The following is an 18437-nucleotide window of genomic DNA, read 5'->3' on the forward strand; positions in this document are numbered from 1 at the left end:
TCTCACCAATATTTCTATATATAGTCAACCTTTCCTTAAACTGAAAACCTTTGCATAGTCTGCTAAGCATGTTGTGGGTAAGAATAAATTGCCAATCAAATCACAGAAATCAGCTTATGTTTATGCAGGTAACTTCCTATAACATCATTTATCTTCACATTAATAACCCAGGCTGAGCAACTCATTCAAAGTTCATTTATTAAGTCTGTTGTGAAAACCAAAATGGAAAAAGTATAATTTCATTTTTTGTGCTGTGAATACCTAATGTACCTAACTTGTTTACTTAGCTGAAATTTAAATGCAATTACTTTGTATAGTACTTTTTCTAATATTTATTTTTTAGTTGTAGTTGGACCCAATACCTTTATTTTATTTATTTATTTTTATGTGGTGCTGAGGATTGAACCCAGGGCCTCACATGTGCTAGGCAAGCGCTCCACCACTGAGCCACAAACCCAGCCCCTATATATTTTTTTTACTAAAACAGAAAACTGTAGGTTTGTTCAATTTTTATGTCTACTATACAAAATATATGATGAAGATCTCTGAGTGATTCTAAGAAATTTTTCAGTTACTATTCAAAGAGGGGAAGATGGAAACTGGAAAGGAAATACTCACAGCAGGTTTGTTTGTTGATGACATAAGATTTGCCATTTTGCAAAGTATTTTATATTCAATTGAAACTGACCTTTTAGAACAGCCATGTGGTAATGCAAGTGAAATGAATATATTCTTTATTGCAGTCATATAAAAAGGTTGGCCTGAGAGTTTAACATAGTACTTGACCTCATGATTCTCATACCCCCAAGTCTCTGAAAGAATACTGAGTAGGATACCACATAATCATGTGAGTAGTAAAAGCACAATAAAAGTCTTTCACACATTAGCACTTGATAATGTAAACCTAACAGTGAACTATGTTTCCCAAGTTCAATACAAATTTATGGCTGGAGAAGTCCTAACAGATCAGAGTAGGAGTGCCAGGAATCCTGCATTTCCAGGGCTAGCTCTTTTAGAATTACAAATTTCTATTTTCCATGTAGAGCTCCTAAATGCTTCAGAAAAAAATTGGTTAGCCCAACAGAAAAACAGAAGTCCATAATTAAATCTTGATTTGTGTATTGGTGTTTTTTTTTTTTTTTACAACAGCTTATCCATAAAAGGTCTTGAAAAAACTCTGAGACTTCTAAAATCAGTTCATGCACATGAATATCTCTTTAAAATAATAGGACTCTTACAGACATAAAATAACCACAAAGATATGAGGATGGTTAGTTTTACAAGTTAGTTCCCATGGCTAGTTTTTTATATGATAAATTACTTCACTATATTTAAAGAAACTTTTGGTTAAGCCTTTTGCACTAAAAAAAAAATTATTGGCTGTATTAAATTTTACAGTTTTTGAGGTTTTAAAAACTCCCAATCATTGGGGTTTATTTTTAAAATAATGGGAAAAGCAAAGAGCTAAAGGACAATATTTTCTTTCTCTCTCTCTCTCTCTCTCTCTCTCTCTCTCTCTCTCTCTTTTTTTTTTTTTTTTTTTTTTGTTGTTGTTTTTTGGTTTAGGCTATCATTTAAAAATATCTATTCTCTGGGCTGGCTTTTTTCAAGTTCATTCACCGGTGCTATTGACTTTTGACTTATTCTGACCCATTAATAAAATAATAAGTGAAAATTGTTCATCATTTTTTAGAAGATTTCAGAGTGCTTTCTTTATAAAGAAAGTTGCCTCGACCACTGCAGCCTTAAAGAGGAAATATCTCTAGTTCCTTGAAATTCAGCTAAGGAGCACCGGCCCCCGCTAGTCTCTCTTGACTGTCCTGGGGCACATAGAGGAAAACATTAATTTCTTAAGGAATTTAAGAACCTTAATAAGGAACAAACAGACAAGTGATAAAGCCTACAGAACCCAAGTTTGCATGCCCAGAATAAATTATGCTGTAACTTTAATTAAATGTACATAAAATGAAAAGTGAACAGCTCTTAAATGTAGTCTCCTTCCATAAGAACCTAGAGGTCAGTAAAAATGGCTAGATCTGCACCCAAGAGCCTAAAGCAGAGAAAACAATTCAAAGAGAACATGAAGGGATGGGATTCCTTTTTACCCAAAATCTTCTACATAGGACATATATAATAGAAAAAAAAAGTCATATATACCCACACAATGCATGCCAAATTATCAAACAAGGATCTTATAGTGAAAGAGTGGGAATCCTAAAGTACAACTTTAAATAATACTGCCAATCTCCCCTTTAAAGCAATGTGGAGATTCCCTTCTAATCATCAGGGCATGGGGTACCCCTGCAGTTCCAGGTATAGATAATATGGCTCTTTTCCTTGGTCCCTCTAGTGGCCAAGGTAAATTTTTTAAAGAAATCTGGGAAGATTTGTGGCACCATGTGGAATATTAACCTATTTTCTGGGTGTAGAAATAACCTACTTTCTTGGGATTCCTATCCAAGATCAAGGTAGGAAACCTGTATTTGAAAGCACTTTGAGCCACACATGGTGGTGCACACCTGTAATCCCAGATACTTGTTAAGCTGAGTTATGAGGATCTCAAGTTCAAGGCCAGACTGGACAATTTAAGAGAACCTATCTCAAAATAAAATGAAAATGTAGCTCAGTGGCAGAGCACTTGCCTAACATGCAGGAAGCCCTGGATTCAATCCCTAGTACTGCAAGCATAAATAAACAAATCCACTTTGAATGGAATTCAGAGTGTAGCCCCCAAAGATTCAACAGCATTAGCATCACCAGAGAAAACTTTCTAGAAATGCAAATTCTTGAACCCAGCCCAAAACTACTGAACCAGAAACTAGAGGAGGTGAACCCTAGCCATTTGTATTTAGCCAATCCCTCCTATAGTGATTTTGATGTGCAAAGTTTGTGAAGTATCCCTGCTCCAGATCACTGGATCTCGATTACATAATCACATCAGAATTACATCAGAAAATAAAAAAGAAAGAAGGAAGAAGGAAAGGATGGAGAGAAATTCAGGCCTCTCTTCCCAAACCAATTAAAATCAGGGAATCTCTAAAGATGGAGCTCAGGTATAGGGTTTTTGGTTTTGTTTTTGTTTTAATGTCCCGCATGATTTTAAATGTACTCCCTGCATTGACCCAGGCTTTTTCCAACTAGCAAGAACTGATTATTAAATTTGAAGTAGTTTTGTGAACTGGTTATTAATTCTTGGCAGCTTGAAATTGGTCATGATGGTAATGTTTCTGTAACAGAAATTGGCAGATGCTACAAATCAGGGCTCCCCAGATCCCCCCAGGCCAAATGTTAAACATTTATCAGTTCCCCACTGCCCAGGGTTGAGAAATACCAGATTAAAAAAACAAAGCCAAATACCTAATTAATTCAGGCAGTCTGGATAGTTTCTCTCAAATTTCTCCATCACAGCTCAATTCCTTGGGTTTCTTATTGAGATTATGGAGATTAAGCAGGCAATTCAGTGGCCATCATCTCCCTGGGAGGGCACACTGGTGACAAGTCCAGCTCAAGGTCCATGGTCCCTTTAGGTTCCCTTAAAGCACGGGCATAAGAAGCAATTCTGGACTGAAGTGTGCATTAGCTGGGGACTTCTGAGGACAGTCTCCCTTTTGGTGGCTTTGGTCAACTCCTGGTGCTCCAGCAGCCACCTTGAGTCCATACGGAGGTGATGTGGTAGAAGGTGGAGAGAATGTGGTGATATGGTAGAAGGTGGAGAGAATGTGGCACCCTGAGGACACTATAAAATTACTACCTTCTCACTTTTAGAAGTACCCTGTGTGGGGACCCCTGCTATGTGAACTCAGGATCTTCCCTGGTTGTGTAAGCCTTTGGAGTCAGGATTCTCTGTGACCTGCAACCAAAAGTATCTTAACTTACCCAGGTTATTTCAGGAAAGAGTTTCAACAGTTTTTCCTTTTTAAATGCTTTTACTGGAACGTCTACATAGCATCGTCAGGTTTTTAAGTTTTTAAAATTAACTAAAACTTAAATTGTCTTTGCCTCCTCTTCCTGCATGACCTTATTTGACCTCTTCTCTCCTCTGACCCTCCTCAGGGCCCTCAGCATTTCCTGCTTAAGTATCTGAAAAGGCCTCCTTACTGTTCTCCTTTGCTCCCCCTGGGGTTCTAATGATCTCCTCTCTAATCCATCCTGTTTGTAGGGCTTGCCCAGTCTAAAACAATACTCTCATCATGTTACTTCACTGCCAGTAACAGAGAAGGATGACCTCAGTCCCATCCTACAAAGCCTGGGGTTTCCAAGGTCCTCCAAAAATCTAACCCCACCCAAAATGCTCAGTATTATTTTTCACACGTTTTTAATAAATTTCCTTCTTTGCTGTTCACACCCTGTTTGCTCATATATATGAACTTTTCTCTGAACACCACCTTCTTTCATGGTCTTTTGCCAAATGCTACCCAGCCTCAAGGACCCAATTAAATTTTGCTACCACCTTTTAGCAAGGTCAAAGAAATTGCTTTATTCTTTGATTCAGTTTATTCTTTGATACAATTAAATATTGATATCTGGTACTTAAACCATTGACACAGCATAGTTTAAATCTTAGGGACTGATGATGCAATTTAGTTAATTCTCCACCTTGTTTGTTTGTTTGTTTATGCTACCACAGCACAAAGAACCATGACTTACACTTCATAATGGGCATAGGTGATTATAAGTGCTTTGATAATTCCATATTTCCTGACAGTTAATATTTCATTTGACCCTATTTGAGAAGTCTCTCTGGGCCACACTGATAGTCTTAAAAATCCTCTGCTGACTTACTGTATGCCAAAGTATTTAGATTACCTTGGTAACTCAATTAATGTTTTCTGGACACCTTTTTCTTAATTTCATCTCACTTCTCTTATATACATACGCACAAAACCTATAAATTTTCAATCGAATAGTAGATGCTAAATAATATCTAATTGATTAATGGCCCAGTGGTGGTATCCACTGTGCCTACTATTTCTTGATCCTTCTTTCCATTCCCACAGTCAACACGCTTATTCAAGCCTCTTCCTCTACATTGCTCCCTTCCAGTTATTTATCTCTGGAACAACCAAACTAACACTTCAAAACCATGTACATCCTGACCGCAACATTTCTTGGACAGCTTTTTTGCTCTCACGCCAAAGGCAAAAGTCATCTGAGCCCAAGGCATTGTACCACTAATCCAGGAAAAAGTTATGACCTCCAGGTGGCAACACACAGTGTGCTTCATTGAGAGGCACTTGGGTTGCAAGTAAGGGAAGGTCTGTTGCAAGGACAGACCATCCAGAGCCAACAGAGGAGCCAATGCCTAAAGGGCAGAGGAACTCCCAGGGGAGCAGGCAATGAGAGAAAGGGCATTATGTACCTAGGCAATGTCACTTTACAACATGCTGGGGAGTCCTTGGGGCAGAGCTCTACAAAGGGCAGCAGCAGCTTCCAGTTGTTGCCCCAGGGATTGTCTTATACCCAGGGAGCAGGACAGGGGCAGTTCAGCAGGACACAGAAGCATGCAGACTCTCAATGGTTAAAACTCTGCTTTGTGCTATATTTAAAGCAACTGCTTGGGTAGAACTTGAGTTTAAAACTGGTGTGCTTTTGAGTTAAAAGTCCAAATCTGCTGTGAAAAAGTAAACATGGGGCTGATATGCTGGGGCATCCTTGAGTCCGTCACATAGGTCACTACCTGGCCTCTCCCCAGCTCCCAGAACTGGAACTTCTACATAGCATCACAACGTCTGTAATGACTGTAATCTGTACCCCAAACTCACACCTATACAACTCCTTACTCAGAGTTTGGAACTCTTCTCATGTGTCCCATGTACTCAGCTTACAGGACCTATGTGTACCTTCCACTGTCCCCTTGCCTTACTGATGGTTTCTCATGGTCAAGATCCCAGAGCTTTTCCCCAAGGAAACATTTCTAAAACCCTCTGCCTAGATCAAAGTTTCCTGTAAAATGTCCCTGCAGTGCCAGGTACCTTTATGCTGTGTACTCACCCCAGCTGTAGTTAACTCATTTTGAATGGTGCCCTGAATTTCTGCCTCCCTGCTGGGATCAAAATTCCCTGGGACTCTAGACCAAGCGGGTGGCACAGTGACTTAACATTGTAAGTGTACAATAAATATTTATTACATGAACTTAAAAATTGCCGGAAGGAAGGGAAGAATACACAAGGGAAGAATGGGTTACTAAAATAATCAACAATGGAGAAAATGTATAAATGAGAAATCAAATTTCTATTTTTCTTTCTGACTACTGCACTAGTTTAGAAAATACTTTTCATCCCAAGTCACTAAAAAACTTCATATTTGCATACAAAATATTTAAAACTTAGAAATCTTTACCTAAGATGTGTCATTATGAAAGCCTTTATTTACAAATATGCTGTCCCAGGGACTCCATAACACTTTCAAACATTCAGTTTACAGTAATTTACATATCATATAAATTACTGTAAACTGAATAATACTGGGGAAATCTATGAAACTAAACTAACCCAAGTTACGTATGGCTAAAGAATTTTGCCAAGTAGAATTCAGGGGTATAAACACCAAGTTTTTAAAAATATTAAACAGCTGTTTATATTGACAAGACAACTCTGATTCACCTTATTGGCCTTGCTAGAAATATTTTGAGAGATGAGAATAAGGGGTGGGGACAGTCTTATAATCATACTGTAGTATATTTGAATAAAAGCTAAAATTAAGTAGTTAAAACCATTTTGAAAACAACTATTTTACTGTAATCTCTACCCCAAACTCATATCTATAGAACTCTAGTGAATGCAGGTAGGTCATTTTAGCATAAAAGTACCTGATAATTCTCTATAAGTGTTCATAATTTTAAAGGAACACTAGTCATTTTCTCACATAATGACATAATCTTTAGCCACAACATATAATGCTGTAAATTTTAAATTAATTTTGAGAGTGGCCTACATTTCTACTCACAAGCTATTAAGATGCAATGCAATTAAAAAATGAGTTTTATGTAAAAAAAAAAAAGCATATCAGTCAACTTAAACGAACTCTTGTTCCCAATGATGACATATTATCCTCTAATTAAATCAGCTAAGATAACTCTGTTTGCCAGGATCACTCTAAAATTAATTCCCAAATCAAGAGTTTAACAAGTAGCACTCCTAATAGGCCGGATTTTAGATTGCTTTGATACCTGGAATTAATGTAATTCTTTTAGAAATCTAGTGACCTGCCAAATCATAAAAAAAAAAAAAATAGAAAAAGAAAAACATTTGAAGTTCAGCTAATTCATTTATAAATCACACTGTTCATCCAAAGGACTTTAAAGACATCAGCTAACTAAACAGAGGGCAAAGACCTCGGATTCTTTGAAGCAGGCAGATAAATGGAACTTAAATAATTTATCCCAAAGTAGGACATTTAATATGGCAATAAAAGAGGAATAGTTTTCCCATTTATGTTAATCTAGTATCTACATGCAAATAAAAAATGTGTTAATGGCAAATGTTTTAAATAAGTTGGTTTTCTGGGGGAGCAGAGGACAGGATGTGTTTCCGAAGAAAGGCAAGACCTATCTGACAAAGGTCAGGCATGTGTGATGTGTAGGGTGTGTGCGTGCGTGCGTGTGTGTGTGTGTGTGTGTGTGTGTGTGTATCTTTGAAGCCAATAGAGGACTAAAAAAAAAATGTTAGTACATCAGCAGAAAATAAAAGAATGTCTTTTTTTTCTTTTTTTTTTTTTTTACTGTAGACCTTGAGATAAACAGCTGATAAACTGACATCAAAGAGATGTGAGAACAGTTTAATGCTATCTTAACATCTAGCTGCAACCCAACTCTCAAAATGCATGAGACTGAAAGCAGGGCAGAATAAATATTGAAAATAGAGATTATTATAATTTTTGTCTTAATCTGTAGAGATAAACTGCCCTCCTCTTCTTATCTCCATTGATAACTTCGTATCGTAAGTTTTGTTAGACTGATATTACAGTAGGTCCACAACAAACCAACACATGCACTTTAGTTTCTATGTTTTACATAGCCATATCAATACAATAAAATGATTAGGATAAAATAAATAAATAAAGGTATTGTGTCTACATAAATATTTTTTAAAAATGATTAGGAAAATGCACAAATATATTTTAGTGGTGGGGATGTGGCCAATTCTTGAGAAGATAAAAACAAATTCAAAGTGACTCTGAGATATTATAGATATTACAAGGATGCATAGGGTGATTAATAAAGGAAGCTATATATGTATGAGGTGGAGTCAGAATACATTCTTAATGCATTTATTCAACAAATGCTAGAAGCTTAATACCGTAAGGCTCTGGGCCATGCTAGGTCTCTAGACTCTGGCACCAACCTGCCTCAGCTTTCTGTCTAGCCTGGTCATCCTTGTCAAGTTAATTAGTTAAGTCTTTTCTGCTCCATCTTTTCCTCCATAAAATAGGGCTCATGTTAGCATATACTAAATCATTAGAAATATTCATTAAGGTAATGCTTTTAAGGTGATGCCTACACAAAGGTGATGGGCACAGTTTCTCAATGAGAGATTTAAATGAAGCTACATGCCATGGAAACATGATCACATAAGTCACTGTTAACTACAGAGTATGATAACTGAGGACCCCAACAAGGCTTGGGGATTAAGACAGTGGCAGAGTAAAACAACAGGCTCTGCTGTCAGTTGTGGAGTTCCTTGAGTAGTTTAGAGCCACCATGATGAGTTGGACTGGAAAATGGGATAACACAGGATTACTTGATGCTTGAGGAAAGACTGTAACCTGTCACGCTGAGGATCTACTGCTCACTATCCTCCCAGAAGCTAGGACATGAGAAAATAAATGAGCATTAAACACCATGAAGGCTTTTGGCTAGATGTGTGAAAATACTTCTACACCACAAGAATTCTTTAGTTATGAGAATGGAGAGCTGAGAGGGCTCAGGAGTCCACTCTTCTTTGGAGGTCTTCAAACAAGGATGGATAGAGTCGATCTGATCTACCTGTGACAGTTTAAAATCAGGGCTGAGTGAAGATTGATGATGTAAACTGCCCCTTCCCAAGCACTCTTGGAGAGGAGTACTTCATATATTATCTATCACAGTCCCTCATCTGATGGTCTGAAGAATTCTTCTCTATCCTAGAATAGAAAGCAATATTATTTACAACAGCAAGTTCTAAGTAAAACCTTAAGGTTATCGATAATGCCCTCATTATAGATCAGATATTTCCCTAAGCAAGCTACCCGCAAACATCTTCAGCCAGAAACAGTTCTTCTCATGAATGGGAAGTCTAAAGAGTTTGTTTTTAAATGCAGATTTCCTGGGGTACCACCAATGGTACATGCCAATTCTCAAGCAAACCACTGGATGTCTAAACAAGGCAAAGGATGAAAAGGAGTTTAAAGAAAGGATAACCATCATAGAAACTCTCACCAATTCTAGATAATCAAGTGTAAATATTATCAAGAACTAGAGCAGAGTGAAATTATTATTATTCATTTAACAACTGATCATATTTCCTTACTGGTTATTCCAAAAGCAATAGCAAACCTAATTTGCTTTAGCATTAAGTTTACTTTAAAAAAAAAAAAGACAAAAAACACAATTATCTTTCAATTAATTATTTTCCTATCAGATGTGCCTCTTACACCCTGGTAATCAGGACCTTGATAATGTTCATCAGCATCAGTGTGCCCTTTGTCCTGGAAAGTGAGTCTAAGAGGGCACACATTTTAGGAATCCATAGCTGATAGGCAGAACTTAATTGTAAAGAAGCAGGGAGGAGAAAAAAATAAACAACAAAAGCCCTCTGCTGTTAAAATACTACTAAAAGATTTATATAAACCACTGGGAATGCTCTCCAAAAAAGTAAATGTTGCCTACAGAAATCATTTATACTGAAAGTCTTCACTTTGCTCTTAAGGAGATTTTCTGTAGTGCTGAGGATGAACTATGGTCTCCTGAGAGTCTCATATCCACCAACGAATACCGAAGCAATTTTAAAATACTTAACTATTTTCTTCTTTGAGATATCTAAAACCGTGTTGGGAAATATCTGTGTTTGAAAGATACAATTTGAAAAAAAAAAAAAAAAGGATAAGAGGAGAAAAAGTTTCTAAAGCATCCATATTAGAAACCTTTTAAAAGTTGAATTCCCTGAGATTAGGGAAGGGGGGTAAAAGCAAAGCTGATTCTTATCAATTAATTAAAAAGAATGAAATAATAGACAAAGAGGAACGAGAGTTAAGAAACTTAAGGAGTTGTAAGGGCAGTTGCCCTCTATTCATTGATTAACAAATTAAGGAGTTCTGGAAAAGGGAGACACGAAGTGACAGGGATGGAAAAGTAGTCTTATAATTCACCCAAGGTTCCGCCTGGAGAGTGAATGTCTGGCTGAGAAGTGGAAAAGGCTCCCTCTATACAAGGCGCCACGCTGTATGATATATGCGTGGTTTTTTTTTGGGGGGGGGAGGTAATGCCCAAATTTATGTAAATGTGTTAATTTCAGTGTGAGTAAAGCCCTTCACTCCTAGAGTCTGGAGATCGCTCACAATAAAACAGCAATTCCACAACGTAATGAAACTGTGCTGTTTTTAAGAGAACTGCAACTCGCTTTTCCTCCATCCACCAGTTCTTTGGCAAAATGCAGAGAGTAGCTGCAGGAAATCCAGCGTTTTGCTGGGCGATCTGAGGTCATTAAGGACTTCATCTACCCGGTTTGAGCAGCCCGCGCCCTCACAGCATCTCCAGGTTTCCTTTAGCCTCTCTCAGTTCGCTTCGCTCGCAGCCAAAGGATTATCTCTCGCCGACACGTTTCATTCACAGAGCCCCAGAAAGGCTGGGATTCGGTTGGAGCTAAGAGCTGGAAAACAGGCACCCAGCCGGCTGCGCAAGTTGTTGGAGACCAAGTGCTACACACTCAGGCGCCCAGAAAGAGGGTGGGGGCTCTTGAGCTCTCGACCCAGGAATGCTAGTGGGGGAGCATGCGGGGGACGCGGGGTCCGCAGACCCAGAGCCCAGTCCCCAGCTGAGACACCCGCGCAAGTTGGCTAAGCTTCCGAGAGCCGGCAGGCTGGCGAGGCCGTGCTCAGGACCCGGCGCCGCGCAGGGTGGCTAGGTTGTCTACCCAACACGAGTGACCAACCGCAATCGGGGAAGCACGGAGGAACCGTAACGGGAAAGCCCGCCCCAAATCTGAAATAGGCAGTCCACGAAGTCCCCCAACCAGCCCTGAAACGCCGCCGTCCGGAGGCCTGGGCTCTGGCGGGTGTCCCCCTAAGTTTAGCCCGCCCCCAGCACGAGCAACGAGCGCTCGCTCAGCTCCCTGAACCACCCCGAGAGTAGAGAGAGGGGCTAGGGAGCCCTCCGCGTCTCCCCGCCGCCCCCGCCGGCGCGAAGGCGGGAGTGGAGAAGGCGCCACTCAGACTGTGGCGCTGGGCAAACTGCGGTCGCAGTTCTTCCAAGTTTGCCCAAGCGAAAGGCGCAGGGTGGGTGCCCCGCTCGGCGATCTGCTCTCGGCCCGTGGTCGTCCCCGAGTGTCCCCGGTTCCTCGGCCCGCCTGGCCCGCTCTAACAACGGAGGTGGCCGGGCGCGAGAGCAGAGGGAGGGCGGGAGGGAAAGAGGGTGCTCCCGCGTGTGCACACAATGAGGCAGCGGAGACGCACACCTTCCCCCGCGAGAGAAGCAGCGGGAGCATCCGCCGCCCGGAGGGGAGACGCAGTGCCCCGAGGATTCCTGACAGAAAGTGAACACACCAACTCAGCAACAGGGGAAAGGAAGAGGGCGTGCAGCCGCCCAGGCTGCAGCCTGCCCCGGCCGCGCGCCCGCGCTTACCTGCGATCTCCTGGTAGGGGATGTCCGCCAGGCTGAATCCCTTGGCACCGTACGCCTGCCGGACCTCGCCGCAGCTCCGAGCTTTCACATCCGCCCGGGCCGGGAGGGACAGCAACAGCCCCGAAAGGGGAAGAATCACAGCCCCGATCCAAGAAGGCATGGTGCAACATGCAAATCCAGCTCGGTAAACCCCAGGGCCCCTGCGCTCTTCACCTTGCCCCTCAAGCCGAAAGCCCGCCAGAGCCAGCGGCGCGCTCCTTGCCGCTGCCCAGAGTCACCCCCTTCCGCCAGCCGAGGGGACCAGCAGCGCAGCCCTCTGGACTGCACTCAGCAAACTTTTATAAGCCAGATGGAGGATGGAAAGCCAACCAGGGCTGGCTGGGGAAGCAGCCGCCTTGCTTCGCTATCCCCTCAAATCGAAAACGGTGCAATAAAAAATGAAGAAGAGGGGAAGGAAAAAATGTTTAAAAAATGACCATGGGGGTTCAGAGCTGCGATCCGAGTCCCGAGCCGCAGAATCCTAGAGCGCTGCGAGCTCTGCTGGCTAGAGTGCGCCGCGAAGGTGGGAACGCGCGCCGGCTCTCCCGGGAGGGAGATGGACAGGCGAGCGTGAGTGTGTGCGCGCGTGTATATGTTGGTGTGAGCGCGGGGTTCTTGGGGCTGTGTGTGCGTGGAGGTATGTGTTGGGGATATACGGGATCCGGAGGAAACCTCAGCTTCACACAGACTGAGGGAGCCTGTGAGAGTCCTTCTGAAATAGGAAGAGAGAAATCCTGGAGGCAGACACGAGAGGCAAGAGGGAAGGAGAATGGAGGGGAGAGAGAGAGAAACGTGCTACACATTGCACAGCCGAAATTCAGAGGCAGTGTCGACAGCAAAACCTGGAGTGGATCGTTTTCTACTCGGTAGGAGGGGAAAAAAATTAAAAAAGGAAACGTCCCTATTTTATTATTTATTTCACATCCTTCATAACGATCCGACATGCTGCCTTCAATGGCATAAATAAGAAATCCAGAAGGACAAAGTTTTTTTTTAAGTCTTTAACTTATGCTATTAAACTGCATTTTTGTGGAAATAAAGGACATTGGAATTCCAATTGTTGCTCTTGTCCTAGTGAAACACAAAGCCAGGGCAGAAATGCAGAAATATATAGAGGAGTCCCTGAGTAACGAGCACAACCGCCCCTTGATTTAGATGTATAATTTCTGTTTGGTTTTATTGTGTTTTGCTTTCAAAAAAAAAAAAAACTGGTAGTTTGTGCACCTATTAGAGACCAGTAGTCCTTTCTTTTTAAATTTTTGGTTCTGAATTCAACAAATTACTTTTTCATTTCAAATATTAAATACTGTTGGATCAAAAATACTACCGGTGTGTGGAAGAACTAGGCAGCGAAGAGGAACAGAGTACAGAAGCAAAGAAAAAGGAGAGAACAAGGGTCAGGTACAGAAGGATACTGAAAGGGGGCCATGTCTTCCCTCTCATCAGATACCATCACATCCCAGACTTAGCTCATTTTCTTCCATGTTAACAGAATTCTCAAGTGGAAAATCAATACACTTTCCCTTTTACACCGAAGTTCTGTGAAATGGGATAAAAGTGAAGATTCTGGTTTGCTTAATTTCCATTGACTTTCTCATGCTAATGAGCACATTGAAGTCTAGAGGTGTTGAAATCTGGAGCACCAGTCTCTACAGAGTGGTGTAATTAAACCCAAGCAAAAGGTGGGGGTTGGGGGGGGTGAAAATACTTGTTCACTGTGAGGCCATGGGTATATTAGGTCAGCACTCTGCAGAAGTTACTAATTTGTGAAGCAAAATACCTAATTTGTGAAGTTCACTTACAAAGCTAAACAAAGATATCTTTCTGGTGATGCTGTTAATGACCAGAATTACCCACAAAATTTATTTTGTCCTCCTCATCACCAGCATCTTCATCTTCATTCCAACACATTAGGTACTTCTTTTTCCTCTCTTTACTAATAAACTGCTTCTCTCTTAACCCACTGGAAAGATTCAAGTTTATGATCAAGGATCATTGAAACTTTGGGAATGCATTAAAAACAAGCTTGTTATTTACAGGAGGACTTTATCTTCTTCAAACTCCATAGCTAAAAACAAAACAAAACTCCTCAGCAGATGATTTCTTTCTGAAAACAATTTTTATTTTTTCTCTTTAAGTTTTAGCACAATTTTTGTCTTCATAATTGTGCTAACTGGCAGATCTTAAAATTATAACCTGTTTCCCTCCAAGTCTGAAATTAAAATAATAAAATATACTCTAGAATCTTTGTTAGCAAGGAATGAAGGTTGACAGGAGCAGAAAATGAAGTCATTACTTCTGTGATATCTGATAGCATGATCTCCTTTGCACTTTTGTTTCTATTACAGGTAATAGTCATTGTGAACTCTAGAGGAAGAGCATGAATGCACACATACCTTACCCTATTAGCTCACACTGGGATTCATTGTAAATTACTGTGAATTAACATTGGATAGCAGGTAGTCTCATATAAAGGATATTTGAGGGGCTGGGGTTGTAGCTCAGTGGCAGAGCGATTGCCTTGAATGTGAGGCACTGGGTTCAATCCTCAGCATCACGTAAAAAATAAGTAAATAAAATAAAAATATTGTGTCCATCTACAATTAAAAATATATTTTTAAAATATATTTGAGGTGGAGGGAAATGTGTAAAAACAGTATGTGTGGCTTTAAACTATTTGAAGATCAACTTAATTCTTAAGTTTGATGAACTTAAAAGTATTTGATGCCAGTAAACAGCACTAGCCTCTTGTACAGTCACTCCTAAAATGGCCCTAGGCTCTACAGCAAGGCTAGTACATGGAAAGAGTTACTAGCTTAATCAAGCATAAATAGATTAGCTTAATCCCCAAGCGAAGTTCAAACAGTTTCAAGTAGGTTTGTGACCTTTAGTCAAACCAAAGAATTCAGCAACTTGCTTGGTACAGTTATAAATTAATGTAGCACTGTTTGAAGTGGTGTAAAAGAGAAAATAAATAGAAGCAAGAGAAAGGTAAGTTGAGGAGACACCCAGAACTCTGCTACCATGGTAAAGGTTCTTGGTGATGGAGACTTAAAAGAGGATGGAAAATGGAAATGAAGTTAAATTTTGAGCAAAGGATCAGTATGATATGGTGTTTGGTTCGATACACAAGAAAACTCACTAAAAATGTATTTTAAGATTTTGTTTCTTTGGGGAAATGTGGCATATTTTATAAGTAAGACTTCTGTTTATGCAGCACTTTCACATCCCAACTGGTTTTCCTAACAACCTTTCTTGGGCACAAGATGAATGTAACCTTAAAGATTTGAGTTGTAGAGAGGAAAAGACTTAGTCTTGAGCAACTATAGTTGACATTAGAGCAAACCCTGTCAATCATCTACTCCACAGCCATTGTGCCTTCTTTTTACTGCCCTAAGACAGATTGTGTTTGGGGGGCATTGTGCCCACCACCAAGCGATAAGTCACAATTGGTTTAAGTCAATGTTGGTAATCCCTTTCTTTTTCTATTAGATAGTATAGGGGTAGAATAAGAACCATTTCTCATTATTGTGATTTAAGGAAAAGATTGAAAAAGCAGAAGGGTCTTTTGCCTCAACCTCCTGCCTCCTTAGGGATGGGTGGCCATATTGTGAACAAGAAACAAAACTTTGCCAACAGAGAGTCAATGGCAGAACTGGAGGCTAAAAAGAACTAGATCCTTCAGTTCCTATTTCAGTCACCAACCAGTCCTGGACTTCTTAATAAATAATCAATAAATATCCTGTAAGTTTGTGCCACTGTCATTTGGCTATCCTACTGTTTGCAAGTGAAAGCAATACAAGCATATACCCCAGACTAAAGGAAGAAAAAGAGAAATTGCAGGTAGGTGACAGGGATTGATTGCAAATGTAAGAAGAGGACAAAAACTAGGTAGCATTAGAGAATCCCAGTTAGGAGATTTTCGAACATGAAGCAAATTGCAGTGATCGTCACAGACAAAATGATGGAGAAAATGGTACTTGGGTGATGATAAAGAGCCTTACTGGAAATTTTGGGGGAAACAGTTTAGTGGAGTAATCAGGTTGGTGCTAGACCACATGGAATATTATGTGAAATGAGTAGAAAGACTGTGGAAATGTTGGGTACAATTGTTGACAGTGTGGTAACTTGCAGGAGGGATAAGCTTGGGCATCAGGCATGTCTTCTGCAAGAACCTTCCAAGATTTCAGGGAAGACAGACAAGATATCAAAAAGAGGTCAAGCTGGCACAGAGATGCATGCCCGTAATCCCAGCAGCTCCAGAGGCTGAGGCAGGAGGATCCCAAATTCAAAGCCAGCCTCAGAAACTTAGTGAGGACTTAAGCAAATTAGTGAGACCCTGTCTCAAAAAAGGGTTGGGAATGTGTCTCAGAGATTAACCACCCTGGGTTCAATCCCTGGTATCCCAGGACCACCCCCCCAAAACAAACAAACAAACAAACAAACAAAAACAATAATAATGATTTAAAAAAGTAAAAATCCAATACGAGCTCACTTAGGTTAATTTTTTGTATTTTTCTCTTTCTTGTCTGCATTTTCCATGTTTTCTACAGGAAATGTAAGGTTTTTCTATGATGAGAAAAACTATTGTTTTGAAATGAATGTCACAGTTTTAACAAAAGTATAAATATAGCATTTATGTCATTTTCCAATGCAAAAAGTTCTTGTCATCATCTTATACATGATAGCTCTTAATATTTTTCTGAATAAAATAACAACTTTGGGGTATGAAATGTTTTTTTATTAATTTTTTTTTAAAAGCCACGAGTTTAGAAAAAATGGAAATAAGACACAATAACAGAATACTTTTGCCTTGTACTAACTCGTGAATGAGAAAAGTGGGTGAATTTTAGTTTTTTCTTTGTGTTTTTAGATGAAAGTAGAACAAATAAGTACAAATAGAATCTTATGAAAACAAGAGAATGGACTTCAAGTGTCTATTCCACATCTCAGCTTGGCACAAATCAAAATTGCTTAGTTAACCTGCCTCTTGAAAAACAGAGCCTGTAATGAAAAAGCTGTCAGAAATCTAACAACAGTAGCTCTGCCAGGTGCCTGGATAATGGGAAGGTTGCTGAGTTACAGAGAAAGAAAAGGTAAACTTGGGTGAATAATGACCAGAAATGATAAAAACAATATTTCATTTTCTTTTTATGGATTATGCCCAACCAAGTCCTAATAGCTCATTCAACACTTGTTTGAGTCTTTAGAGTATAGCTAGTGCTGATATAAAACAATAAAAATTATATCTTTAGGGCAGTTGAGAACCAATGGTACTGCTTAGGGAAAAGCCAATCAAGGAGGGACAACTGATTTCTTCTTGTCTTACAGTATTCCTTTAAGACTGTGAGCACGGAACTGTTCAGCTGCAAAGAAGGGAATCCTCTGATCTGCCTAATCTGATTTTTGCTTAATAGTTGTGATAGGGTTTAGCCAAGAGAACTGAAAGAAAGTATATCATGTATTCATAAGCATTACTCATATTTACTTGAAATACTACCACCAGTCATCAAGAAGGTATAAACAGAAAATATGTTAAAGCATTACAATGATTTAAAATGGTATTTTCAATTTTTCATATTTATTAAGGATCCATTGATTCTAAGTGATTTCCATGCCTAGAAATGCATCTTAGGTTATAAAATACATTTAAATATTAAGTAACAAAATATTTACTTTCAAAAGCTGGTGTTAAGTGTACGCATTGGAACAATCTTGCAAATGTAATACTTGCTAAGCATTACTTTGTACCATCATTATTAGAAAAGCTTATTGTATAGCAGGAAGCGTTTCATTTTTTTTAAAAAAAGAAAGAAAACAGTTTCCTTTTTCATTTGATGGCTCACAATATTAATAAATGCTCTCAACAATATCATTATTTAAAGCTCACGTGTTTTTGAAGTGTGTCCAAATCAGATATGTAAATGTAAGAGTGACACAAATGAAAATCCACTTGTAGATGCATCAACTTGAATTTTTGTAGTTCATAAAGGGAGACCATTTAACCTTGCTTCACTCGTTATAAATTCAGATATTAGTGTTATGGGAGATCATTCTGCAGCTAAGCAGTAAATTTGACAGACCTAGATTATTGGAACCATGCATCTTGGCAGTCATTACTCCAGTTCTTTTGCTTTTGTGAAAGATGAATGGAGCTCTGCCTAGTTTTCAGATCATCTGGCCTCCAATCTGAACAGTAAGATTAAATAATTATATAATTAAGCTATTTTTTCCACCTCATGTCTTTATATAGGATGAAAACATAAATCGCTTAGAAAAATAAATTACAAAATTGAAATTTTGGATGGATTAGAATCAGAATAAATCTGAAGAAATGTTAAGATAGTAATATGATTAAACCCTACCATCTCTGAAACAATCTAAATATTCTAAAATTTCATGATTGACATATTCAAAGCTCTTAATTTGGGAAGTTTTCTAAAAACTTCAAAATGCAATGATTAAAGTCATCTGAATTTATTGTAAATTACCATAGATACTAGCAAGGAAAGAAAAATGAAAACTTTAAGTGGATTCCGTTTTCATATACTTGTAAGTACAAGTCAATAAAATTTCTTTGTTG

The 18437-nt window shown here is 39.4% G+C and overlaps 1 protein-coding gene across 2 annotated transcripts in view; it reads right to left on the bottom strand.

Moving 5' to 3' along the window:
• The window catches only part of GPC6 (glypican 6), a 1075249-nt gene extending 1062644 nt beyond the window's left edge, over positions 1 to 12605 (bottom strand). For both annotated transcript variants that reach the window (XM_081287406.1, XM_081287407.1), the window contains exon 1: positions 11816 to 12605. In XM_081287406.1, the coding sequence (XP_081143532.1) occupies positions 11816 to 11975 (160 nt within the window). In that variant the 5' untranslated portion in view covers positions 11976 to 12605. The remainder of the gene's footprint in view (positions 1 to 11815) is intronic.
• Between the last annotated feature and the right edge of the window lie 5832 nt (positions 12606 to 18437).

This window comes from Spermophilus citellus (assembly GCF_964194105.1).
Source record: "Spermophilus citellus genome assembly, chromosome: 1".
Lineage (NCBI taxonomy): Eukaryota > Metazoa > Chordata > Mammalia > Rodentia > Sciuridae > Spermophilus > Spermophilus citellus.